At 36.4% G+C, this 27,973-nt stretch overlaps 1 protein-coding gene across 3 annotated transcripts in view; it reads left to right on the top strand.

Moving 5' to 3' along the window:
• Window positions 1-27,973, top strand: part of LOC149789929 (uncharacterized) — a 160,198-nt gene that overhangs the window by 60,882 nt on the left and 71,343 nt on the right. For all 3 annotated transcript variants that reach the window (XM_089971994.1, XM_089971993.1, XM_089971992.1), the window contains exons 6-8: window positions 842-1,090; window positions 5,309-5,430; window positions 23,611-23,771. In XM_089971994.1, coding sequence (XP_089828120.1) covers window positions 842-1,090; window positions 5,309-5,430; window positions 23,611-23,771 — 532 coding nt within the window. The remainder of the gene's footprint in view (window positions 1-841; window positions 1,091-5,308; window positions 5,431-23,610; window positions 23,772-27,973) is intronic.

The following is a 27,973-nucleotide window of genomic DNA, read 5'->3' as shown; positions in this document are numbered from 1 at the left end:
TACTAGTTTCATTTATTTGAGGTACGGACTGTCATGGTAACATACTAAGACTAAGTAACACCAGAACACCTGATTAGTAGGTGTGGAATTTTTTAATGGACATCAACCCAGATTAGTATTATTATATCTTCTTACCAGAGTTTTGAAGTAGGCTTTGCATCCTGTCAAGTGTGTTTGAGATCATGTTGCTCATTAGACAGCATTAACAAACATGGTCAGTTTATGTTTTATAGAGGTTGAACATTTTTGAGGTTCACGGTCCCAAGCTCTTTGCAAAATACTATTTGACTTGCCTGTTTTCAAGGAATGAATCTGATATACTTCTGTATAAAAACAGTTTTAAAGGGGTTTCATAGAGGCATTTGCTCTTGACAAGACAATATCATTTGGCCATGACCATTGTTGAGGACACTTATGGGGAAAACTAGTGAAATTAAAATGAAAATGAAACTCAACAGTATGCATTACTTGTGTAAATGCATTATTTAGTATTGAATTACTTGATTCCTATATTTAAATAAATAATTATGAAAAAGGGTGAATAATGAAATAATACAATAATTGATATTTATTGTCTATGGAAGCAGGTGCTTTTAATATGGGGGTGATAGCTACATTTAGGATAGATTGAAATAGAGAGAAGTGCATGCATATGTGGAGGGACAGACAATTAAATGTAACCAGTCGGATAGAGAAGTATACAATAGATATATTGATACACAGAATGTCATGTTGCTAATAAATAAGCAGCAGTGGTTATAAGTATGCTTGATTTAGAATGTAAATGATGCTCACAAAACTGCATGTGAAATGACCACACTTTAATTCGTTTTATTTACAGAAATCTCGAAAAGATGTCATTGACAAGTACTTTAAGGGACTCCGCTACATTTTGAAAGACAAGCCAACCATATGCCACCTGATGGATGATATTGCCATTGATAACACCCATAATGATCCTATGCTGGAAACACTGAAAAGAAGAATTTTTGAATTAGCATCTGAACAGTCGCATTGGGGGGAGGAAAAACCAGCCCGCTGGATTCCCTTGGAACAAGCAATCATGACACTAAAAGATTCTGGTGTGAAGGTAAAGCTAACAGGAAAACTTATGACATTTATTCACCTTCCATTACTTAAAACATTTATTCACCTTCCAAAAGCCAACACATGTGCATACAACTTATCTATTCATTCATATTTTGCATTTCTCGTTTCTGTAATAAATGTATAACTTTGCTTTACATGATCTACTTCTTCCGAACTTAGTCGATGTCATGTACTTGGGGTAAAGAAGAATCCTTTTGATTTTAAGGTCAGAGGTCAGAGACTCTGCAGGTGAAAAATAAAAATAGTTTATGTGCAAACACGTCATTTTTCAACCATATATCTTCACCAAAGATTGTAGATTGCTTACTCTTTTGGTAAGGTTTAACTCTACTGTTATTGGAGTTTAACGGCTAAAGATCATTGTCACTGTAAGTGGAAGAAAAAATATTTTTGCGTAATAACTTGATTTTGGAGGTAAAAGGTTAAAGGTCATGGTCTTTGTGGCTGGAAGAAGAAGAAAGATTTTTGCATAATAACTTGAATTTCAGACCATGCATCTTGACCAAAATTTGCGCACTTGAAGTGTTGAAGAGAACTATTGATTTTGGCACGAAAGGTCAAAGGTTAAGGAAATTGTGACTTGATGAACAAATGGAGTTTTGCACACTTATGTTCAGGATCAAATTCCTTGATAACGTAATGTGTATGGCTTGCACTTGAGTAACTTGTTAGATTCTGGGGTTTAAAGTTCAAAGGCCAAGTCATGGAAATTTAATACCAAATCATGGAAATATAATACCAAATCATGTAAGTCTAATACCAAGTCATGGTGAGTATGATGCCAAGACATTGTGAATCTAATACCAAGTCATGTAAGTCTAATAGCAAGTCAATGTAAGTCTAATACCAAGTCATGTAAGTCTAATACCAAGTCAAGATAAGTCTAATACCAAGTCATGTAACTCATGTACCAAGTCAATATAAGTCTAATAGCAAGTGAATGTAAGTCTAATACCAAGTCATGTAAGTCTAATACCAAGTCATGTAAGACTAATACCAAGTAATGTAAGGCTTGTACCAAGTCATGTAAGTCTAATACCAAGTTATGTAAGTCTAATACCAAGTCAAGATAAGTATAAAAGCAAGTCAGGGTAAGTCTATTACCAACTAAAGATAAGTCTAATACCAAGTCATGTAAGTCTTGTACCAAGTCATTGTAAGTCTAATACCAAGTCATATAGAGTCTGGGGACCAGAGTGGCCTAATGGTTTGAAGCGCTCTTTGTTACGGATCACTGCCATCTCACCTCTGTTTGCATGGGTTCGAGACTTGGATTTGACTAATGTGGGTATGTGAGATAGATTGCCAATAGTCCTTGGTTTTCTATGGGGTTTTCCCGGGTTCTTCGTCCACCATTAATACTGGCCTCCATGTATAGCCTATTGTGTGCTGAAAATGGCGTTAAACCCTACAACAACAACAACATAGTGAGTATAATACCAAGTCAAGGGAAGTCTGATACCAAGTTATTGTGAGTCTAATACCAAGTTACATAAGTCTTGTACCAAGTCAAGATTATTCTACTACCAAGTTATGTAAGTCTTGTATTAAGTCATGTAAGTCTAATAGCAAGTCATTAAATCTAATACCAAGTTTTGTTAAGTCTAATACCAGATCATGTAAGTCCTGTACCAAGTCAAGGTAAGTCTAATACTAGGCTATGTTAGTCTAATAGCAAGTCAAGATGAGTATAGTACCAAGTCATGTGAGTCTAATACCAAGTCATGTGAGTTTAATACCAAGTCATGTAAGTCTTGTACCAAGTCAATAATAAGAAAATAGAGTTTTCTATTCAGTTCATGTTCATGTGGATATGTTGGTTACTAATCACCTGTCAACATTGCTGTGATTTGTGTCTACATGGATGACTCTGTAATGAAGCAAAATACCTTGATAATTTCAACTAATTTATAAAGTTGACCTGTTTGGAATATTTAGGATGATTCAGTCCATATGTCTTTTGGAATGAAACAATCCTAGGCCAGTGTAGTCGAGTCTATTAATTCATTTACATCAAATCATCTTGTTACATGGGACAGCGCATCCAAGTCAGTGCAGTGGATGGTTATGTAATATAGTAAAAGTGATTTCAGCTATGAAATCAATGTGATGTGATGCAGACATAGATTTTAGCATTCAAATATAGTTGAAGTGATTTCAACTAAGTGTCATGTGATGCAAATTGGAACTCTAAAGGATGTTAACTACAGCATTAAAATACAACCAACTACATCATTAAAATACAACTTGCAACATTAAAATGCAGCCAACTACAGCATTAAATAAAACCTGCAACATTAAAATACAGCCAACTACAGCATTAAATAAAACCTGCAACATTAAAATACAGCCAACTACAGCATTAAAATATATCCAACTACAGCATTAAAATACAACATTACAATACAACTTGTGGCATTAAAATAGAACCAACTACAGTATTAAAATATAACCAACTAACTACAGCATTAAAATACAACCAACTAACTTCAGCATTAAAATAAAACATTACAATACAACCTGTGGCATTAAAATACAACCAACTACAGTATTAAAATATAGCCCACTAACTACAGCATTAAAATACAACCAACTAACTACAGCATTAAAATACAACCTGCAGCATTAAAATACAGCTAAGTAAAATACAACCAACTACAGCATTAAAATAAAACCTGCAGCATTAAAACATGTCGAACTACAACATTAAAATACAACCACCGCTCTGGTGGCCTAGTGGTTGGAACGTCCGCCTCGGATGCGGGAGGTTGTGGGTTCAATCCCCATCTGAGTCATACCAAAGACTTACAAAATTATTACTAACAGCTGCCTCACTGGGCGTTCAGCATTAAGAGGTTAGTGTTAGGAGTGGTTGGCCTGGTCTCAGGATAATGTGACTGGGTGGGACATCATGCTACATGTCTGCAGCATGATGCCACAGTGCTAGACATTGCTATAAACTGCCACATTGCAGACATCGTAGCGATATGACTGACAAAGTGTTAAAGCTATGTTAAAAATCCAAAGTCACATCACATGACATTAAAATACAACCAACTACAGCATTAAAATATGACCAACTACATCATTACAATAGGACCTACAGCATTAAAATACGACCTACATCATTATAATACAACCTACAGCATTATAATACAACATACAGCATTAAAATACAGCCAACTTACAGCATTACAACATAGTTCTAAGTGATTCTGAAAACGGGGATCTTTATTGAGTGAGAAATGAGTAGGGAGTAAGACAATGTGACTTGAATCCATCTTTCACTTGGGATTGTCTCCATTAAGACAATGTGACTTGAATCCATCTTTCACTTGGTATTGTCTCCATTAAGACAATGTGACTTGAATCCATCTTTCACTTGGGATCGTCTCCATTAAGACACTGTAACTTGAATCCATCTTTCACTTGGGATTGTCTCCATTAAGACAATGTGACTTGAATCCATCTTTGACTTGGGATTGTCTCCATTAAGACAATGTGACTTGAATCCATCTTTGACTTTGGATTGTCTCCATTAAGACAATGTGGCTTAAATCAATCTTTCACTTGGGATTCTCTCCATTAAGACAATGTGACTTGAATCCATCTTTCACTTGGGATTGTCTCCATTAAGACAATGTGACTTGAATCCATCTTTCACTTGGGATTGTCTACATTAAGACAATGTGACTTGATTCAATCTTTCACTTGGGATTGTCTCCATATGAAAAAGGAACTTATTTACAGGCATTCAAATGTGATTCCTGTTTTTTGATAGGGAGTATTGTATTCTTATTATGTATAATTATATTTTATTCCTCAGGGAGAGATTGAAATTGTCTGATTTTTCAACATTTGTTCAGACAGTTTACAATGAAAACTTAAGTGTGCAAAATATAGATTAGGATGTATCAATCTTGAATGTGCTCATCACATATTACAACTTGTCTAATATTAATGGGATCTCACTTTAGTTATTAGGCTATAACTCTTTACATGTCTTTTCATCAGTCTGATGGATTTTAATAACTCTTTACATGTCTTTCCATCAGGTAGTTGGATTGTAATAACTCTTTACATTTCATTCCATCAGGCTGTTGGATTGTAATAAGTTAAATAATGTTTTACATTTCTTTTTATCAGGTTGTTATCAGGTTCTTGGATTATAATAACTCTTTACATTTCTTTCCATCAGGTTGTAACACGCAGTCTCATTGAAGATATGAATAGATCGGGATCTGTGAGGATTGAGGACAGAGATGAACTGGATCTATTCCTTAGGTTCCATCATGAGATGGGCACAATCCTCTACTTCAGGTGAGAGAAAGGCTATTATTTTCCAGTTGAAATGGAAATGTCTATTAATTCATTCTTCATGTGAGATAAAGGCTGTTGTTCCCTGTTGGAATTGCAGTGTCTATCAATTGTCATTTAAAGGGGACCAACATGCAAAACTAAAATTCTCACAAACTTCATATATAATTTGCTGTATGTATAAGGTTCATTTTCTGAGATTTTGTATCGTTTATTCTTACTCGTTACGAAGAAATGTATGAAAAACCGATCATCTCTCCCGATCGGTCTTGAATAGAACAACGCGCTTCCCTCCCCCTGTAAAAATAGCGGGTGTGACGTCATTTGAGACACTGTGTACACACTGGCATTGTTGATCATGAATTATGGAGAACTCGCCCTGGTTGTTAAAGCTTTATTTATTGTTGTATTTCGTCAACTAAATAACTTATCAAATCTAGAAAATTTACAGCTTTTAAACTTTTCCATTTGATCAATTCCGCTTCTGTACTTAACGAAAAAAGAAGTGGCATCCATCCCTTTTGCTCTGTTCTTCAAATCATTAAATGCATTTCCATTGGAAAAAATAGAGCGGGTGTAAGCATGATGTGACATCTGCAGTTTTATACATGAAAGGGCTCCAACATAATAACTAATGCCATCATGAGACGACTTTATGGCTTGGACCTCTATAACCTGAAATCGACTGAATTCTTGCCGTGAATAATCCAAACGGTAATAGTATCATCTCTCTAACTGAACAATTTAATCTGATTGTTCATTGAGATTTGCTAACTATTGACGAATGTTACTTGAACTCGATAAAAAGTATCATTGACGCCTACTCAGGTAATCCGTTCTCTATTGAGTTTAACATCATGGCTAATGCACAGAATTCGGACGGTTTCTAAAAGCTATCATGTACTACGCCCATCATTTAGTTTATTTCTTCTTTTTTTGTCAGTGTTCGTAATTTTATTATTTCTCAATAAAACAAACTATTTAAAGTTGAACGAGAAGTTTAAAAAATATTTCACTACTAAATTGCCGATGCACAATAAACATGATTACGTCATTTTATTATATATAACAATACCATGATCACGCGTACTAACGGGATTTTGTTACTTTAAATGCATATTTGAACTGCTCAACGTACTTGGGACATAATGAGAAGATCATCTTTAAAAACAAATTTAAATGTCACATTTAAATCCTGGACTAAACTGAATAACATTTCACATGGTCCGAATCAGCTTGGAAGTTTGGAGAATCAGCAAGATATATGGGCCGAATCAGTCAGCGATTTGTACCGAATCAGCCGGGTCCGAGTTTGAGAGTAATTACCACATTAATGAATAATGTTACTATAATAGATTTATCAATCAAGAAAGTTAACAGTAACATTTGTTTAATTTTTTTTTAAAAATTGTATCGTGGTGTTCTGGTGTGTGTAGTTACAAGAAATCTAACGAGTTTATATGAGCACACAGACTTTCAATTATAAGTGATTTATTTTTCTTTTATCAACATTACACAAAAAAAGATGAATGCTGAATGGGAAGGAGGGGTTTGTTATATAACGAGTGGAAAACAGTCTTGAACGTAAGTGTGGAAGACAAAATGCATATTCATCCGATGCAGTTACATACTAAATCCAACGTGCATAATAAATTGATGCTGGAAACATTGAATGAAACAGCGTTAACATTTCTTTAATGTTATTTCATTTGGTAGATAATTTCTTACTTTTCATAGATGGAGAAAAAAAAAGAGTAAAATAATTAAGGACTGTTCCAGAACTGCTATTATTCACGCAATTTAGAGCTGCGCATTGAACCATCTTGTTTCTACTTGACACTTCGCTGCACAAACTGAATACAACTCTTATATGTTAATCGTCTCAAATGACGTCACATCCTGCTTGTATGGAAGGCAGCTAACAGGTTCTTTCCGTTTGATCTCGTAATACAGGACAATATTTTGTATGAAATGATTGTGCAAATACAATAGATGCAAAGAAACAAATAGTCGGGATAAATTACACAAACTACTATATATCCTTCTATTTACAAAAAAATTGTGCAGGTCCGGGTTTTCGTCCCCTTTAAGGTGAGATTAAAGCTATTTTTCCCAGTTTTAAAATGGGAATGTTTATTAATTCATTCTCTGCTAAGTTAATGATGCATTAAATTGCATGCTTAAATTATTCCATTTTTGTATATCATTTAATATAATGATTGTCTATTATACAGTGGTCTGTACCTTGTGGGGAGCCCCAAGTGTCCAAGTCTATCTCATGACCACACTGTTGTATTGTGTACTGTATAATACTTATAAACCTGGAATCATCTATCTCATGACCACACTTTTGTATTGTGTACTGTATAATACTTCCATGCCTGGAATCATCTATCTCATGACCACACTGTTGTATTGTGTACTGTATAATACTTATAAACCTGGAATCATCTATCTCATGACCACACTTTTGTATTGTGTACTGTATAATACTTCCATGCCTGGAATCATCTAGCTCATGACCACACTGTTGTATTGTGTACTGTATAATACTTCCATGCCTGGAATCATCTAGCTCATGACCACACTGTTGTATTGTGTACTGTATAATACTTCCATGCCTGGAATCATCTAGCTCATGACCACACTGTTGTATTGTGTACTGTATAATACTTCCATGCCTGGAATCATCTAGCTCATGACCACACTGTTGTATTGTGTAATGTATGATACTTCCATGCCTGGAATCATCTAGCTCATGACCACACTGTTGTATTGTGTACTGTATAATACTTCCATGCCTGGAATCATCTAGCTCATGACCACACTGTTGTATTGTGTACTGTATAATACTTATAAACCTGGAATCATCTAGCTCATGACCACACTGTTGTATTGTGTACTGCATAATACTTCCATGCCTGGAATCATCTAGCTCATGACCACACTGTTGTATTGTGTACTGTATAATACTTCCATGCCTGGAATCATCTAGCTCATGACCACACTGTTGTATTGTGTACTGTATAATACTTCCATGCCTGGAATCATTTAGCTCATGACCACACTGTTGTATTGTGTACTGTATAATACTTCCATGCCTGGAATCATCTAGCTCATGACCACACTGTTGTATTGTCTACTGTATAATACTTCCATGCCTGGAATCATCTATCTCATGACCACACTGTTGTATTGTGTACTGTATAATACTTATAAACCTGGAATCATCTAGCTCATGACCACACTGTTGTGTTGTGTACTGTATAATACTTCCATGCCTGGAATCATCTATCTCATTACCACACTGTTGTATTGTGTACTGTATAATACTTCCATGCCTGGAATCATCTATCTCATGACCACACTGTTGTATTGTGTACTGTATAATACTTATAAACCTGGAATCATCTAGCTCATGACCACACTGTTGTATTGTGTACTGTATAATACTTATAAACCTGGAATCATCTAGCTCATGACCACACTGTTGTATTGTGTACTGTATGATACTTCCATGCCTGGAATCATCTATCTCATTACCACACTGTTGTATTGTGTACTGTATAATACTTCCATGCCTGGAATCATCTATCTCATGACCACACTGTTGTATTGTGTACTGTATAATACTTATAAACCTGGAATCATCTAGCTCATGACCACACTGTTGTATTGTGTACTGTATAATACTTCCATGCCTGGAATCATCTATCTCATGACCACACTGTTGTATTGTGTACTGTATAATACTTATAAACCTGGAATCATCTAGCTCATGACCACACTGTTGTATTGTGTACTGTATAATACTTATAAACCTGGAATCATCTAGCTCATGACCACACTGTTGCATTGTGTACTGTATAATACTTCCATGCCTGGAATCATCTAGCTCATGACCACACTGTTGTATTGTGTACTGTATAATACTTCTATGCCTGGAATCATCTAGCTCATGACCACACTGTTGCATTGTGTACTGTATAATACTTCTATGCCTGGAATCATCTAGCTCATGACCACACTGTTGCATTGTGTACTGTATAATACTTCCATGCCTGGAATCATCTAGCTCATGACCACACTGTTGTATTGTGTACTGTATAATACTTATAAACCTGGAATCATCTAGCTCATGACCACACTGTTGCATTGTGTACTGTATAATACTTATAAACCTGGAATCATCTAGCTCATGACCACACTGTTGCATTGTGTACTGTATAATACTTCCATGCCTGGAATCATCTAGCTCATGACCACACTGTTGTATTGTGTACTGTATAATACTTCCATGCCTGGAATCATCTAGCTCATGACCACACTGTTGTATTGTCTACTGTATAATACTTCCATGCCTGGAATCATCTAGCTCATGACCACACTGTTGTATTGTGTACTGTATAATACTTCCATGCCTGGAATCATCTATCTCATGACCACACTGTTGTATTGTGTACTGTATAATACTTATAAACCTGGAATCATCTAGCTCATGACCACACTGTTGTATTGTGTACTGTATAATACTTCCATGCCTGGAATCATCTATCTCATTACCACACTGTTGTATTGTGTACTGTATAATACTTCCATGCCTGGAATCATCTATCTCATGACCACACTGTTGTATTGTGTACTGTATAATACTTATAAACCTGGAATCATCTAGCTCATTACCACACTGTTGTATTGTGTACTGTATAATACTTATAAACCTGGAATCATCTAGCTCATGACCACACTGTTGTATTGTGTACTGTATAATACTTATAAACCTGGAATCATCTAGCTCATGACCACACTGTTGTATTGTGTACTGTATAATACTTCCATGCCTGGAATCATCTATCTCATTACCACACTGTTGTATTGTGTACTGTATAATACTTCCATGCCTGGAATCATCTAGCTCATGACCACACTGTTGTATTGTGTACTGTATAATACTTCCATGCCTGGAATCATCTATCTCATGACCACACTGTTGTATTGTGTACTGTATAATACTTCCATGCCTGGAATCATCTATCTCATGACCACACTGTTGTATTGTGTACTGTATAATACTTATAAACCTGGAATCATCTAGCTCATGACCACACTGTTGTATTGTGTACTGTATAATACTTACATGCCTGGAATCATCTAGCTCATGACCACACTGTTGCATTGTGTACTGTATAATACTTCCATGCCTGGAATCATCTAGCTCATGACCACATTGTTGTATTGTGTACTGTATAATACTTCCATGCCTGGAATCATCTAGCTCATGACCACACTGTTGTATTGTGTACTGTATAATACTTCCATGCCTGGAATCATCTAGCTCATGACCACACTGTTGCATTGTGTACTGTATGATACTTCCATGCCTGGAATCATCTAGCTCATGACCACACTGTTGTATTGTGTACTGTATAATACTTCCATGCCTGGAATCATCTATCTCATGACCACACTGTTGTATTGTGTACTGTATAATACTTATAAACCTGGAATCATCTAGCTCATGACCACACTGTTGTATTGTGTACTGTATGATACTTCTATGCCTGGAATCATCTAGCTCATGACCACACTGTTGCATTGTGTACTGTATAATACTTACATGCCTGGAATCATCTAGCTCATGACCACACTGTTGCATTGTGTACTGTATAATACTTACATGCCTGGAATCATCTAGCTCATGACCACACTGTTGCATTGTGTACTGTATGATACTTCCATGCCTGGAATCATCTAGCTCATGACCACATTGTTGTATTGTGTACTGTATAATACTTCTATGCCTAGAATCATCTAGCTCATGACCACACTGTTGCATTGTGTACTGTATAATACTTACATGCCTGGAATCATCTAGCTCATGACCACACTGTTGCATTGTGTACTGTATAATACTTACATGCCTGGAATCATCTAGCTCATGACCACACTGTTGCATTGTGTACTGTATAATACTTCCATGCCTGGAATCATCTAGCTCATGACCACATTGTTGTATTGTGTACTGTATAAATATTTCCATGCCTGGAATCATCTAGCTCATGGCCACACTGTTGTATTGTGTACTGTATAATACTTACATGCCTGGAATCATCTAGCTCATGACCACACTGTTGCATTGTGTACTGTATAATACTTCCATGCCTGGAATCATCTATCTCATGACCACACTGTTGTATTGTGTACTGTATAATACTTATAAACCTGGAATCATCTAGCTCATGACCACACTGTTGTATTGTGTACTGTATAATACTTCCATGCCTGGAATCATCTATCTCATGACCACACTGTTGTATTGTGTACTGTATAATACTTATAAACCTGGAATCATCTAGCTCATGACCACACTGTTGTATTGTGTACTGTATGATACTTCTATGCCTGGAATCATCTAGCTCATGACCACACTGTTGCATTGTGTACTGTATAATACTTACATGCCTGGAATCATCTAGCTCATGACCACACTGTTGCATTGTGTACTGTATAATACTTACATGCCTGGAATCATCTAGCTCATGACCACACTGTTGCATTGTGTACTGTATGATACTTCCATGCCTGGAATCATCTAGCTCATGACCACATTGTTGTATTGTGTACTGTATAATACTTCTATGCCTAGAATCATCTAGCTCATGACCACACTGTTGCATTGTGTACTGTATAATACTTACATGCCTGGAATCATCTAGCTCATGACCACACTGTTGCATTGTGTACTGTATAATACTTACATGCCTGGAATCATCTAGCTCATGACCACACTGTTGCATTGTGTACTGTATAATACTTCCATGCCTGGAATCATCTAGCTCATGACCACATTGTTGTATTGTGTACTGTATAAATATTTCCATGCCTGGAATCATCTAGCTCATGGCCACACTGTTGTATTGTGTACTGTATAATACTTCCATGCCTGGAGTCATCTAGCTCATGACCACATTGTTGTATTGTGTGCTGTATAATACTTCCATTCCTGGAATCATCTAGCTCATGACCACACTGTTGTATTTTGTACTGTATGATACTTCTATGCCTGGAATCATCTAGCTCATGACCATGTTGTTGTATGTGCTGTATAATACTTCCATGCCTGGAATCAAAAATATAGCAAGAGAGTACATCTTGATAAATGCTACACCATCCTTAAGTAACTTTCTGTGACCCATATGTACATTTTTACTGTTGATACTGTTCTCCCTAAACTGGATTGTATGTATCTTTCTTAGTACCACACTTGTGTCAGGAAAAGGTCACTGTGACCCGTTTTTCTCATTTTACTGGTTTAGGTTAGCTCACGACCACATGCATTAGGCTGTATGCATGCATATTATCCTGTATAAACTCATGAAACGCTGTGATGCATCTTCATGAGAACTATGACCTGATTTCAGTAGATCCAAATTAACCATATTTTGTACTTCATTGACATTGGGTTATATTTTGTTTAATGATTATTTTTCACAGTTGCTATTTTTCACAATTGTGAACTTGATGATATGTGTTTCTGTTAGTACCGCAGTCTTAAAACAAGAAAGGTACAATGTAAATTTTTTATTTTATTTTAATAGTATAGGTCAGGTTTTTCATTTAGTTCATGACCACATGATATTTTGCTTGTTATGCATACAAACAAGAAACTTGGTGAATGGATGCATCTTGATAGGGTCAACATTTTTTGTGTCAAAAGAGGTCTGTGTTACCTATATAAACCTGCCAACTCTTAAGAAATTTACCCTTAAAATATGGACTTACAGCATAATAGAAACAACTACAGAAAAATGATCGTTGCCAAAAATTACAGATAATTGGTTTATCCGTGTTTTATTTTGATCCGGGTTTCATTATAGAATTAGTGAATTTAGTCAGGGAACCACACTAACTTTACAGCAGCACCCCAGGTGCTTTACACTGCACTTATTTGTTCATGTGAAGGATCTGCTTGATCAATTTGTTGATTATAAAAATTAAAAATCACGCCCAGAAAGTGATGAATGTTTAAGACGTAAGGGAAAATAAGTTTCTAGAAAAGTGTTAATAATCAACACAGAAGAATAAAAAAGGAGTATTCAGATTCTTGTGAATAAAAGCTGGAAAGGACACGATTACGTTTATATGACATCATGTGCCAGTTTGAGTAGTTTTTCATGGCAGGAGATATGACTACCATCGTCATGTGAAATTTAAAAGAATTTCCAAGAATTATGTCAAGTTGAGAGATAGCAACATGCAATTGAGTTGCATAGGCTTTGGAATTAGAGGTTTGTGCAACTGTACTAGTGGTAAATAAAGTCTATGTGTACTTACAAACTTTTCAGTTGAACATAATGTTTATCATTGCTGTGTCAAAATTTTAATTGCGTTTGCCAGCTTTACAATAGTAGTTATTGATATTTTGTTACACCTTACTGAAGACTTCTCAGTCTTATGGAAAAAATCGACTGCCTTACTGAGATGGACTCGACAGAGTTAGCAGGTCTGCCTATATTTCATGCACAGTGACCTTACGTTTGGTTTTGAATTGAACATAAAACTATACTTGGCAACAGGAGCAATGTAAGTAGATACAAGTCTTCATATTTATTGGTACAATGATATAGCAAATGTTTGACGATCAGGTACTTTATTTCTCTTTCACTTTACAACCTCAGATGTTACTGATATGTTATTTGTTAAAGACACCTTATGCACTAGGCTGGATTAAAAGTATGACATAGTCAACCTTTGTGTGCATACTATGCACATTTTATTTCAAGACAAGATTAAAGTAAATCATAACAATAAGTTGAATAACTATCAGTCACCTAGATTCATGGAAATATGTCATGGTGGTGGAGATGTGAACCTTGACATAGGGTCTGATGTTCAGGTATTTCACTTGTACTGTTGATTTTTATCCCTGCTTGTAATTATGGATGTACATGGGAAAATATCACCAATTTGTATCTGTGCAGTGCTCAAAGATTTTTTCTCTCAGTATTCTGACAATTTAAATGATTTTGCTTTGCATTTTCTATATGCAGTAAGATCCTCATTTATAACAATATGTAATACTTTTGTTCTCCTACACGTATCTAGATTATCTTTGATTCAGCTATATTGGGTTGTTCCACAATCTAATCCTACCTATGAAAATTGGCACAATAAGCAGTCTGATATACATCTCACTAGCTATTGTTAGCCAATCAGGTAATAGATGATTACACCTTATCTCTTTGCTTTTTAATTGTTGCTATTTAAGTTGGCTAAAGGATAGTTTTACCTCGGCTCCAATCATGACTGTTTACCATTTCTTTATGCTACATGTAACCGACATATACTGAATGTGGTTTTTGTTTTATTTTTGAAGATTACATAAAATTGTGTTCTCTTGAAACACAACCAAATCGGAGATTGGTGAATTACGAAATCATGTTTTTGCATGATGTGCCATGTTATAGTTTAATTAAAATCAGATCTCCTCTTCACATAGGACAGGGGTGATCTTGCTTTTAAACAGATTACGCCCTATTATGGCAGGTTTGTCAACATCTTGAAAATACATTTTGCATGTCGTTAGTGAGATCAAAAGTTTATCTGACAAATTGTATTATTTTTTTGACAATCCTGATGGGCACCTCTTTTAGAGTACAGGATAGGCCTGATCCGAAATTAGAACCCGGGCATCTGGGATTTTTTTTAGCACTGCTGTGTGGCTGGGGTCCAAACAATTGGATCGCATTAATATCGTTTTCGCGTTAATGTGGGGTTTTACAGTATTTTACTTTTTTCAGAGAACAACTCATTATCACATATACCGTGTATTCATGTCTAATGTGTATGATGAATAGGGTATCAACACCGTTTACTATCGTGCCGTTGTGGCATGCTGTTCATATATAATGCATGTAATTCCATTGAAAAATTGCACACAGATTTGCAATATTCAATATTTTTTTCCCAGGTCATTGCGTCTGAATTAAACGTCTAATATACATCATGAACAGAGTATCAACACCGTTTACTTGCTGTCTGACATCGTACTGTTGGTGCTTGCAATTAATCCATAAAATATGTAATTGCATTGCAAAAGCTGCATACATATTTAAACTATTCAATAATTTTGTCACATCATTATGTGTCTGAATTCAATGGGAAAATTAACAGCAAAATTAGGTTAAGAAAGACGAAGCACATGTTCAGTTCATTATTGTTCCAGGGTCTATGAACAGTCTACAAATTTCATACTGCTAAAATTTTCTCATATAAGTTTTTGTGTACATTTATCCATTGCAAATTTCCAATAATTAATGCTCGTATGCCTATTCGTTGAAACGACTACATCAAGAATAATTAACAATCAACACATTCCTTCAGCTTGCATATAACTTTTACTTCAGATTTTGTGAATAGCGAAAGAAATGTGTGAAAACTACTATACTAATCATTGTGCAAAGTGCAGAGATCGATTTGCATTTGTGAACTTGCTTTTCCATAACAGTAAAATATTTTTATAAAATATAGAAAATTAATAAGGAGTTCATAAACAAACACCATACCCATGTCAAACCAGAGAACTAAGTGCCGTGGGCTTCTAATGGTGACGAGTCACTTTTATATAAAAAAAAATTAAGCTGAACGCATGTAAAATTTCATACCCTTTCAATTTCCGGCTTAGAAAGTGGACATTTATTTACTGGTCAACTGACTGAGTCTAATAACACTGCCAAGCCCAGCAAACATGTTGACAGCTTTTGTTTTGTTACGGTTATTGAATTGTGAGAATCTTTTATCAACCACCACATTGTCTGCTGCTTAGTTGTTTATGCAGTTAAAGAAGAAACACATGTCGGCTATTGTCCGAGCAACGATTGTATATATAATTAATTGAAGGCAATCGCAAAGACGACTTAATGGCTTTACTCATGGATCAGTAATTAATAAGTAACATTTCCGGTAATGTTTATTTTGGCATAGGACTTCAAGAACCTGGTGAAATTGTTATATTTCAGAAGCCAAGCCACAATCCTATTAAATCTGAATTCATGCCCGAACATTTTACACACTACTTCTCGTACTTTAATTAAAAGTATTTTTCCGGGTACAAGAAAAATACACATATATGTATTAAAATTTCCGGAACCTTGCCATGATGTATTATAAATCGTATTATACTCAAATTCATAAATGTATTTAAAATTTCAGGAGCCACGCCATGGTCGTATTATATATCGTATTATACTCAAATGCATACATGTATTTAAAATTTCCAGAACCACGCCATGATCGTATTATATATCGTATTATATTAAAATTCATACATGATCAACTCCCCCAAAATGATAATAAATTTCGCTTGCACAAAGTGCAGAGAGTGAATTGCGTTTGTGAACTTGCTTTTCCATAAAGGTAAAATAATTTTATAAAAAAATAGGAAATTAATATTGAGTTCATAAGCAAACCCCGTACACGTGTAAACCCCATGAACTAAGAGCAGTGGGCCTGCATTGGTCACGAGTCACTTTTATACATTTTGTTTGAAAGCTGAACACATGTACAATTTTGTACCCTTTCAAATTCCAGCTAATAAAGTGGACATTATTTACTGGTCAACTCATTACATATAATAACACCGCCAAGTCCAGCAAACATGCTGGCGGCTTTTATTTGTTGATGTTTATTAAACTGTGATAATCTTTTATCAACGACCGCATTGTCTGCTGTGTGCAGTTAAAGAAGAAACACATGTTGGCTATTGTTCGAACAAAGATTATAAACATAATTAACTGAAGACAATTACAGACAACTTACTGGCTTTGCTCATAGACCAGTGATCAGTAACATTTCCGATGTTTATTTTGGCATAACACTTCAAGAACCTGGTGATATTGTTCAATTTCAGAAGCTATGCCACGATCATACTATATTAAAATTCATACTCGAACTCTTCCCCAAAATAATAAGAAACATTTTACAAACTGTTTCTCATACTTAAACAAATATTTCTTTCTCGATACGAGACAAATACACATTCATGTATTTGAAATTTCAACAACCACGCCATGATCATATTAAATTTGAATTCGTACGCGATCTCCTCCCATAAAATACATTATTTTATTCACTGTTTCATGTACTTTGAACAAAAAATATTTGTTAATGTGGAAATGAATATATGAAATTTTGGGTGCCATGCTACGACTGCATTATATCCGAATTTCGCGTTATGGGAGTGGTGGTGGTTGCACTGTGTGTATGTATGTGTATGTGTATATGTATATATATATATATATATATATATACACACACACACACATGCACACAGAGTCAATGCTATGATCACAAATACATTTATTGAATTGAATTGGTGTGATATAGATAAATATTTTTTTATCCAATAATCACACAGTCTTTACTAGAAAAAGCAACTGAAGAGAAATTGGGTTCATTCAGTGACCACTCACAATTAATAAGAAAGGGGAGATACTATCCAGTTATATTTTCACTCTTAATAGACATACATATGTGAATATTTCCATTGAGCAGTGTGATATATAAATGTACAGTTAAAAAGCATTGTGGGTAATAATTACTTATCCCTTTTGTACTTATACTATTCATTTACTTTTGTTTATATCATCGACTTCTTGTTGCATTTGTATATTTAGAAAATTTAGGATATTGCTTTTCAGTTTAATGGGTTTATCTTATTGGTGTAGAGTTTTAAATGAAGGACTTTTTCCAGCATGAATTTCGTTAGTAATGAAAACGATGTTATGGATGTTTACCAGACTTCATCTTTTTATTTGCATTTCTACAGAAAAGTGTGACCGCTCCAGTGGCCTAGTGGTTAGAGCATCTGCCTCGGAAGCGGGAGGTTGTGGGTTGGATCCCCGGCCAAGTCGTACCAAAGACTTACAAAAATGGTACTAACAGCTACCTCGCTATGCACTCAGCATTAAGAGGTTAGTGTTCGGACTGGTCGGTCTGGTGTCAGGATAATGTGACTGGGTGGGACATCATGCTACGTGTCTGCTGCATGATGCCCCAATGCTAGACATCACTATAAACTGCTACAATGCAGACATTGTAGTGACATGACTGAATTTTTTTAAAAAGCTACATTAAAAATCCTAATCACACACACACGTTGATAGTGCACTGACATTGATTTGGTTATAAAAATACTTTTGTCTTGCACTGACATTGATTTTGTTATAAAAACTTTTGAATATGGTCAAATCCGTTGTTTTGGATTTATTTGAAGATTATCTTGATGGAGTGCCATTTTAGGCATTATGGCTTCATATTTTCATACATAATGGTTCGTGAGTAACACAGTTCAAACATATACATAAGATATAAAAATAGCAAATGAGGTCTTGTTTCAGGACTGGTCGACCTGGTGTCAGGATAATGTGATTGGGTGGGACATCATGCTACGTGTCTGCAAGGAGGTCTTGTGTCAGGACTGGTCAGCCTGATGTCAGGATAATGTGACTGGGTGGGACATCATGCTACGTGTCTGCAAGGAGGTCTTGTGTCAGGACTGGTTAGCCTGATGTCAGGCTAATGTGAGTGGGTGGGATATTATGCTACGTGTCTGCAAGGAGGACTTGTATCAGGACTGGTCATTCTGCTGGTCAGCCTGGTGTCATGATAATGTGACTGGGTGGGACATCATGCTACGTGTCTGCAAGGAGGTCTTGTGTTGGGACTGGTCGGCCTAGTGTCATGATAATGTGACTGGGTGGGACATCATGCTACGTGTCTGCAAGGAGGTCTTGTGTTGGGACTGGTCAGCCTGGTGTCAGGATAATGTGGCTGGGTGGGACATCATGCAACATGTCTGCAAGGAGGTCTTGTGTTGGGACTGGTTGGCCTAGTGTCAGGATAATGTGTCTGGCTGGGACATCATGCTACGTGTCTGCAAGGAGGTCTTGTGTTGGGACTGGTCGGCCTGGTGTCATGATAATGTGACTGGGTGGGACATCATGCTACGTGTCTGCAAGGAGGTCTTGTGTTGGGACTGGTCGGCCTAGTGTCATGATAATGTGACTGGGTGGGACATCATGATACGTGTCTGCAAGGAGGTCTTGTGTTGGGACTGGTCGGCCTAGTGTCATGATAATGTGACTGGGTGGGACATCATGATACGTGTCTGCAAGGAGGTCTTGAGAATATGAGGCAGATTTAGCAGTATTTGATCCATGACATCAGGTTCAAGGTCAAAAGCCATGCTTATAATACACCTGCCTGTAGACATGGAATAAAACAATGTTGATTTTTAGAACATTATTTGATGTTGTTGTTGTTGTTGTTCTAGGGTTTAACGCCATTTTTCAGCACAATATAGGTTATACATGGCGGCCAGTGTAACTGATGGAGGAAGAACCCTGGAAAACTCAGGGAAGAACCAGTGACCCACGAGAAGCTACTGGCAGGCTTTCCCACGTGAACATTATTTGATATTCATGAGCTGACAGACTGGCCAAAAAGTAAGTTGATTTCCAGTGTTGACATGCATGGACTAACAGACAGGCCAAAAAGTAGGTTGATCTACAGTACATTGGTTGACATGCATGAGCTGACAGACAGGCTACAGTACACTGGTTGACATGCATGAGCTGACAGACTGGCCAAAAATTAGTTTGATTTCCAGTACACTTGTTGACATGCAAGAGCTGACAGACTGGCCAAAAAAGTTGGTTGATCTACAGTACACTGGTTGACATACAAGAGCTGACAGACTGGTGAAAAAGGTTAATTTCCAGTACACTGGTTGACACGCATGAGCTGACATACTGGCCAAAAAGTAGGTTGATCTCCAGTACACTGGTTGACATGTATGACCTGACAGACTGGCCAAAACGTAGGTTGATCAACAATACACCGGTTGACATGCATGAGCTGACAGACAGGCCAAAATTACATTGGTTGACATGCATCAGCTGACAGACAGGCTACAGTACACTGGTTGACATGCAAGAGCTGACAGACTGGCCAAAAAAGTTAGTTGATCTACAGTACACTGGTTGACATGCATGAGCTGACAGACTGGCCAAAAAGAAGGTTAATTTCCAGTACACTATTTGACACGCATGAGCTGACATACTGGCCAAAAAGTAGGTTGATCTCCAGTACACTGGTTGACATGCATTACCTGAGAGACTGGCCAAAACGTAGGTTAATCTACAATACACCAATTGACATCCATGAGCTGACAGACAGGCCAAAAATTAGGTTGATCTACAGTACACTGGTTGACATGCATCAGCTGACAGACTGGCCAAAAAGTAGGTTGATTTCCAGTACACTGGTTGACATGCATGAGTTGACAGACTGGCGAAAATGTAGGTTGATCTACAGTACACTGGTTGACATACATGAGCTGACAGACTGGCCAAAAAGTAGGTTGATCTACAATAAATAGGTTGACAGGCATGATGCATGAGCTGACAGACATGCCAAAAGGTAGGTTGATCTACAGTACACTGGTTGGCATGCATGAGCTGGCAGACTGGCCAAAAAGTGGATTGATTTGCAGTACACTGGTTGACATGCATGAGTTGACAGACTGGCCAAAAAGTAGGTTGATCTACAGTACACTGGTTGACATGCGTGAGCTGAAGGACTGGCCAAAAAGTAGGTTGATTTCCAGTACACTGGTTGACATGCATGAGTTGACAGACAGACCAAAAAGGAGGTTGGTTTCGAGCACACTGGTTGACATGCATGAGTTGACAGGCCAATTGGTAGGTTGATTTCCCATACATTAGTTTATATGCATGAGTGGACGGAATGGAAAAAAGATGATTATTGTCGCTAATTGATTTGAAGATTGTTAAACCCAGGATGATTACTGTCCCTGATGAAAATGATGTACATATTGTCTGACAAGAATGATTTGTAAGTTGTCCGACAATCCTTGTGACTGTTATACATCTCACAGGTTGTATGCTGTACCAAATTGATCAAAGACAACAAGCCCTGTCATTGTTTGAGATAAAATCAGCCCTGTCATTGTTTGGTGTCTTGAGATATATAGAATCTATATTGGGGTTTGGACCAAGACAAAAAATCCCAGTGAAGGGGTTACATTATTTATCTCCCCACAAGGCTTGCCTCGTTGGGAGACAAATAATGTAACCCCACAACTAGGAATCCCTTGTCTCGGTCCAAACCCCAACATAGATTATTTTTCTCACCAAATATTTTCCTTTACAGTAAAATGAACTCTTCACTAGTGTTATGTAGTTCACATGCACATGTTTACATGCGGCTCATTAATACAGATATGTCAGTGAGGGCTGTTGTATAACCGTTCCATCCTAAGTACACAGTTTATATATTTAGGCAAAGAAAAATAACAACATAAAACATCACATAGTAATGAGGTATTATCATGTGTAATATATGGATGTTATATGGAATTAACAATAAATAATTCATATTTATTACAAAAAACTGTTTGATTTTCATCAGTTCCAATTTTGAAAAGTTATATTGTAAATAATGAAACAATACTGGGAATTTAGTTCTACTGTAGTTATACTTTGTAACAAAGAGTAACATGTTGCATTAGACTATTCATGGGTAATTAGTGATCTGTGTCACTATTGTATATAACTCCTTTTCTTTGGAGGAGCTGAAACTGTTTGTGACATACTTGTGTTGTCCTTAAGATTGATTGTAAAATTACCTCCATTTATAAAAGATCCTTCAAATATGGACCCTAGCGGATAACAATGTGCCAAACTTTCAAGTTCACGGTTTCTTTGAAAATGTATTTTTCTGTCTTGGAAATATGGCAAGTGCTACAGTTAAATTTGCTTATGGATTAATATGTTGATGGATAAATGATTCCTTCTGGTTGGTAAATACATTATTATGATGTCATTTAATATCGTAGGTATATTTTTGATTCAACTGATGCACAATGGAGATGCTTAACAAAATTAGAATACAGCATGTTTGACATACAGATTTTTAGCTATTACTAAATTTTCTGTAGTTAAGAGAGTTGGGAGGCTATGAAGTGTATAGGTCTATGGTCTTGGGAGGCTATGAAGTGTGTAGATCTATGGTCTTGGAAGGCTGTGACGTGTATAGGTCTATGGTCTTGGGAGGCTATGAAGTGTATAGGTCTGTGGTGGGAGGCTATGAAGTGTATAGGTCTATGGTCTTGGGAGGCTGTGAAGTGTATAGATCTATGGTCTTGGAAGGCTGTGACGTGTATAGGTCTATGGTCTTGGGAGGCTATGAAGTGTGTAGGTCTATGGTCTTGGGAGGCTGTGAAGTGTATAGGTCTATGGTCTTGGGAGGCTATGAAGTGTGTAGGTCTATGGTCTTGGAAGGCTATGAAGTGTGTAGGTCTATGGTCTTGGGAGGCCGTGAAGTGTATAGGTCTATGGTCTTGGGAGGCTGTGAAGTGTATAGGTCTATTGTCTTGGGAGGCTGTGAAGTGTATAGGTCTATTGTCTTGGGAGGCTATGAAGTGTATAGGTCTATGGTCTATGTGCATGGATCAGTGTTTTCTGTCATAGTTCTTTTCACACAGCATTAAACATTTTTTCCTGCCCATAGCACAGTCATTTTTCAGGTCGGCATCGCTAAATGTAGCTAATAGTATATAATGTTTTACAGATTATTTAAAACTAGTTAGGTAGCTTTATTTGATGATGTTGACCTGAAAATGCACTGAGCTAGGCCTGCGTATAGGATAAAATTGACCATGCTGTGTGGAACGAGCTAGCATAATACCAAAAAGCTTGACATCATATGCATGTGTCTTTGTCTATCTCAGAATGTTTTTGTATGGTGTGTTCTCAAAGATGGATTGACCTTAAGTTACTGTGTTTTTATATATTTGTTGTTGTTGTTCCATTTTAGAATAACTACATCAGGCACAGCAGAAGACAAAGGTATTTTTTTTTAAAGTAGTTCTGAGCACTTGGCTGAGATGATTGGTCTGAGATGACCTGACTGAGATAAGAAAAGTAAGGTTAGCAAAACAGCTAGATTTCTCTGTTACATGGGTGAAAACAAAATCAGCCCTGTCATTGTTTGCAGTCTTGAGATAAAATTAGCCCTGTCATTGTTTGATTTCTTGAGATAAAATCAGCCCAGTTCTTGTTTGATTTCTTCAGATAAAAATAATTTTATACATTTTTTCAGTGTTGAAGCATTGAGAGAGAAGATTGTGCTGGATCCACAGTGGTTGATTAATGCCCTGAAGTCCCTCATCACAGCTGAAACTTTCATCAAGAAATACTCTGCTATCACTAGCAAGTGGTATGAATTCAAAGAAACAGGAAAACTCACCCATGAATTGATAGGTTTGTACATATTTGCCTTTTTAAAAGATTCCTAGTCTCCTCCTATTAATTCTGCATCATATCCTTAGAAAATGTTTATTTACAAATCCATTAATAGTCCAAATTTGTGTTGTCACTCTAATGATGATAAACCGCTTGTCCTTGAGAAAAAATCTAATTTTTCTGCTCCACACATTGGGTGACATTCACCAGGATATATAAATAATCATTCCAGAAGTCATGCCATTTTTCAATGGAGTCATAATTAGTTTACAAAATGTACATTAGCATGTGAATCTTTGTGTATGGGTTTAGAAGTTTGCTATTTCTTAAAGCAGTAGGCAAGTATTGCTGATTGTCTGCCCTTTGATAACCAATCTTGTTATGATTGATGCCACCTTTAAGATTCACTCTACTAGCATAGCTATGTGAAGGATGTATTCTAAAAGATTCACCACCAAAATTTATTTTAGAATCCTTCTACCAACATATACTTGTACTAGGTGTTTTCCGCCCATATATGCCAATTGATTGTCTATATATCTTTACCAAGTAGAAGTTGTCCAACCATATGTCTGTACTAGTTATTATCAATCCATATGTATGTATCAATTAGTTGTTGTTTATCCATCTGTCTGTACCAATGAGGTGTTGTCTATCCATTTGTACCTATTAGTTGTTATCCATTCATCTGTCTGTACCAACAGTTACCCATCATCTGTCTGTACCAGTTAGCTGTTATCCATCCATCCATCTGTCTGTACCAATTGTTATCCATTCATCTGTCTGTACCAATTAGTTGTTATCCATCCATCAGTCTGTAGCAGTTGTTATCCATTCATCTGTCGGTACCAGTTAGTTGTTATCCATCCGTCTGTAACAATTGTTATCCATTCATCTGTCTGTACCAGTTTATTCCACGTAATAAAGTTAGTTTTCCACAATCAGCAGATTCCAAAGTTTCAGATAGTTTGGACTTGGGAAGAACCCCAAATTGATTTTTGGTTAGAAACACTTAGAGGTCAAAGGCACAAACTGACAGAAGGAGAAAGGTTTATGCAAAATGGTATTAAAGAAAATAACTATTGGACATCAGAATACTATGCAGCTCTATCAAGGTTTAGGAATTACATTGCAATGGAAAAATGAGGGGAAAAAAAGAACTTATGGTATTGTGAATTAAAGTAAAAAATAATCCAAGAATTAAATACACAAGTCCTTGTAATACAAAGTTTTGAATAAAACTCATTCTGTTCCACCAATATAAAAAACTTAAACAATGTCTGTGTGAACTTGATACCAAGAAAGCTAAAGGACTGGATCAGATTGATCCATGACTCATTAAATCTTCTGCCTGTGCTCTTTTAGATAGCATAACATTCATAATCAGTTTAAGTATTGCAACCTCATCTATCCCCAAAATATGGAAAACTGCAAAAGTAACTCCTATTCACAAATCTGGTTCCAAGGATGATACTGATAACTACTGACCAATCTTAATACTACCAAACTTGTCAAAATTGATTGAAAAAAACATGTTCAAGATTCATTCATATCATATTTATCCAAACACTTGCTGTTACTCCCTAAGCAATCAGACTTTAGACACAAACTATTCATGTGTGACTGCCTTGATCTTCGTACCTGATAAATGGCTTCAAGCACTCACAAACCATTCATGTGTGACTGCCTTGATCTCCATACCCGATAAATGGTTTCAAGCATTCACAAACTATTCATGTGTGACTGCCTTGACCTCCATATCTGATAAATGGCTTCAAGCATTCACAAACTATTCATGTGTGACTCCCTTGATCTCCGTACCTGATAAATGGCTTCAAGCACACACAAACTATTCATATGTGACTCCCTTGATCTCCGTACCTGATAAATGGCTTCAAGCACACACAAACTATTCATGTGTGACTGCCTTGATCTCCGTACCTGATAAATGGCTTCAAGCAGTCACAAACTATTCATGTGAGACTGCCTTGATCTCCATACCTGATAAATGGCTTCAGGCATTCACAAACTATTCATGTGTGACTGCCTTGACCTCCATATCTGATAAATGGCTTCAAGCACTCACAAACTATTCATGTGTGAATGCCTTGATCTCCGTACCTGATAAATGGCTTCAAGCACTCACAAACTATTCATGTGTGACTGCCTTGACCTCCGTATCTGATAAATGGCTTCAGGCACTCACAAACTATTCATGTGTGACTGCCTTGATCTCCGTACCTGATAAATGGCTTCAAGCATTCACAAACTATTCATGTGAGACTGCCTTGATCTCCGTACCTGATAAATGGCTTCAAGCATTCACAAACTATTCATGTGTGACTGCCTTGACCTCCGTATCTGATAAATGGCTTCAAGCACTCACAAACTATTCATGCGAGACTGCCTTGATCTCCGTACCTGATAAATGGCTTCAGGCACTCACAAACTATTCATGTGTGACTGCCTTGATCTCCGTACCTGATAAATGGTTTCAAGCACTTGACCAAGTTAGAATAATAGGATCTGTGTTTGTAGATTTCAGGAAAGCTATTGATATAGTGGATCAAAAAATTCCTTTTGAAGAAACTGAAATTCTAATAATGTGATGAAAGTACAATTAGATGGTTTACTTCATACTTAAGTAAGCGAACACAAGATGATTATATAAATAATGTTCTGTCTGAACCTGGAACAATTATATATGGAGTACCACAAGGCTCAATTGAAGGTTCATTACTTGTTTATTTTATTTATTAACGACCTACCACTTTTACTAAGGGACTCAATCTCATCTACATATCTCTATGCAGATGACACAACATTGTCAGACATCCAAAACACAAAGGATGAACTAGAAATTTCTTTACAGAATGCCCTAAACAAACTGGACAACTGTTGCACATGCAATAGCATGGTGGTAAATTCTGGTAAGACTAAAATATTACTTATCTCAACACAACGAAAAAGGACAATCTTGATAGTGATGAACTATGTCTGACATGGAAGGATAACAATTTGCAAATGGTGTCATCATAGACTACTTGGTGTTTTGGTAGATAATAACCTATCATGGACCGAACATATCAAACATATCAGCAAAAAAAGTCAATTCAAGTTTATGGCTTCTCAGTAGGATAAGACATTTTCCCCCTGAAAGGCACATACAGCTATTTTATAACAGTTACTTACAACCCTATTTAGACTACTGTAATAAAGTATGGGGTAATTCAAATGATAAAAACATAGCAAAGCTGGCATATCATCAAAAAAGAGAATTTGGGCTAATATCAACCCAGAAAGAAATCAATGAAAATTTAGCTGGTAAGCTAAAAATATTACCAATTAAAGACTCAATCAATCTGAGAAGAGCCAAATTAATATACAGGATATCCAGTAATAGTGCTCCTGAATATTTACAATCATTATTCCAGTATAGGCTGCCTGGCAATAATCCCCACCTGTGATCCATGTCTACTAAACTGTGTAAAATAACCAAACCAAATAAGGAATTATTTTTAAAAAGTTTCCAATACTCTGGAGCTTTGTTCTGGAATAGTATTCCAGTTGAGATTAAAAACGCTGACTCTTTTTCCTTCTTCTAAACTCTTTGATACTAATAATATTGTGGAAAAGGTACATGTCATTCCTCTTTTTAAAAAGACACAAAGTATCAGCTGGAGAGAGGGAGTGTCAGTGTCAAGTTTGCATCTTTATATTATAATAACAATCTTGAATGAACAGTTGTTGAAACTGGCATATTGAAAACACATTTGAACAAGTTAAAGGGATGATCTTGTGAGCAAAAGCAACATGGAAAGTGGAGGGGGAGAGAAGCCCTAAGTTCTTTGGGACCTTGAGAAAAAGGCATTACCTTGAAAAAGTAACATTCTTGATGATGCAATTGAACTAGCAGATCTGAATAGCACAATAATTGAACAGGAAATCTTGTACAGAAACCTTATTCCAGTATAAATTTTCAGTGTGGTTACTCATTTGAATATTTTTTTGACTCGGTGAATCCTTCTTCTGACTGTACAAATCTTTTTTCGACCCTTAGTAGATCTCTTTATACGCAAGCTGTCTGCGACGAGAAAGAATCACTTAAATTCCCTCTATCGCTGCAAGAATGTCTAAATGCATTGAAACAAAAAATGAAGAATGGCATGTCACCTGGCCTAGATGCTTTTACTACATATTCTATAAATCTTTCTTCATTG

The sequence above is a fragment of the Sinohyriopsis cumingii genome, chromosome 10 (assembly GCF_028554795.1).
Source record: "Sinohyriopsis cumingii isolate HCF-2022 chromosome 10, ASM2855479v2, whole genome shotgun sequence".
Classification (NCBI taxonomy): domain Eukaryota; kingdom Metazoa; phylum Mollusca; class Bivalvia; order Unionida; family Unionidae; genus Sinohyriopsis; species Sinohyriopsis cumingii.
Note: the sequence above shows the minus strand (reverse complement) of the source record. Positions and strands in the feature narration are given on the sequence as shown.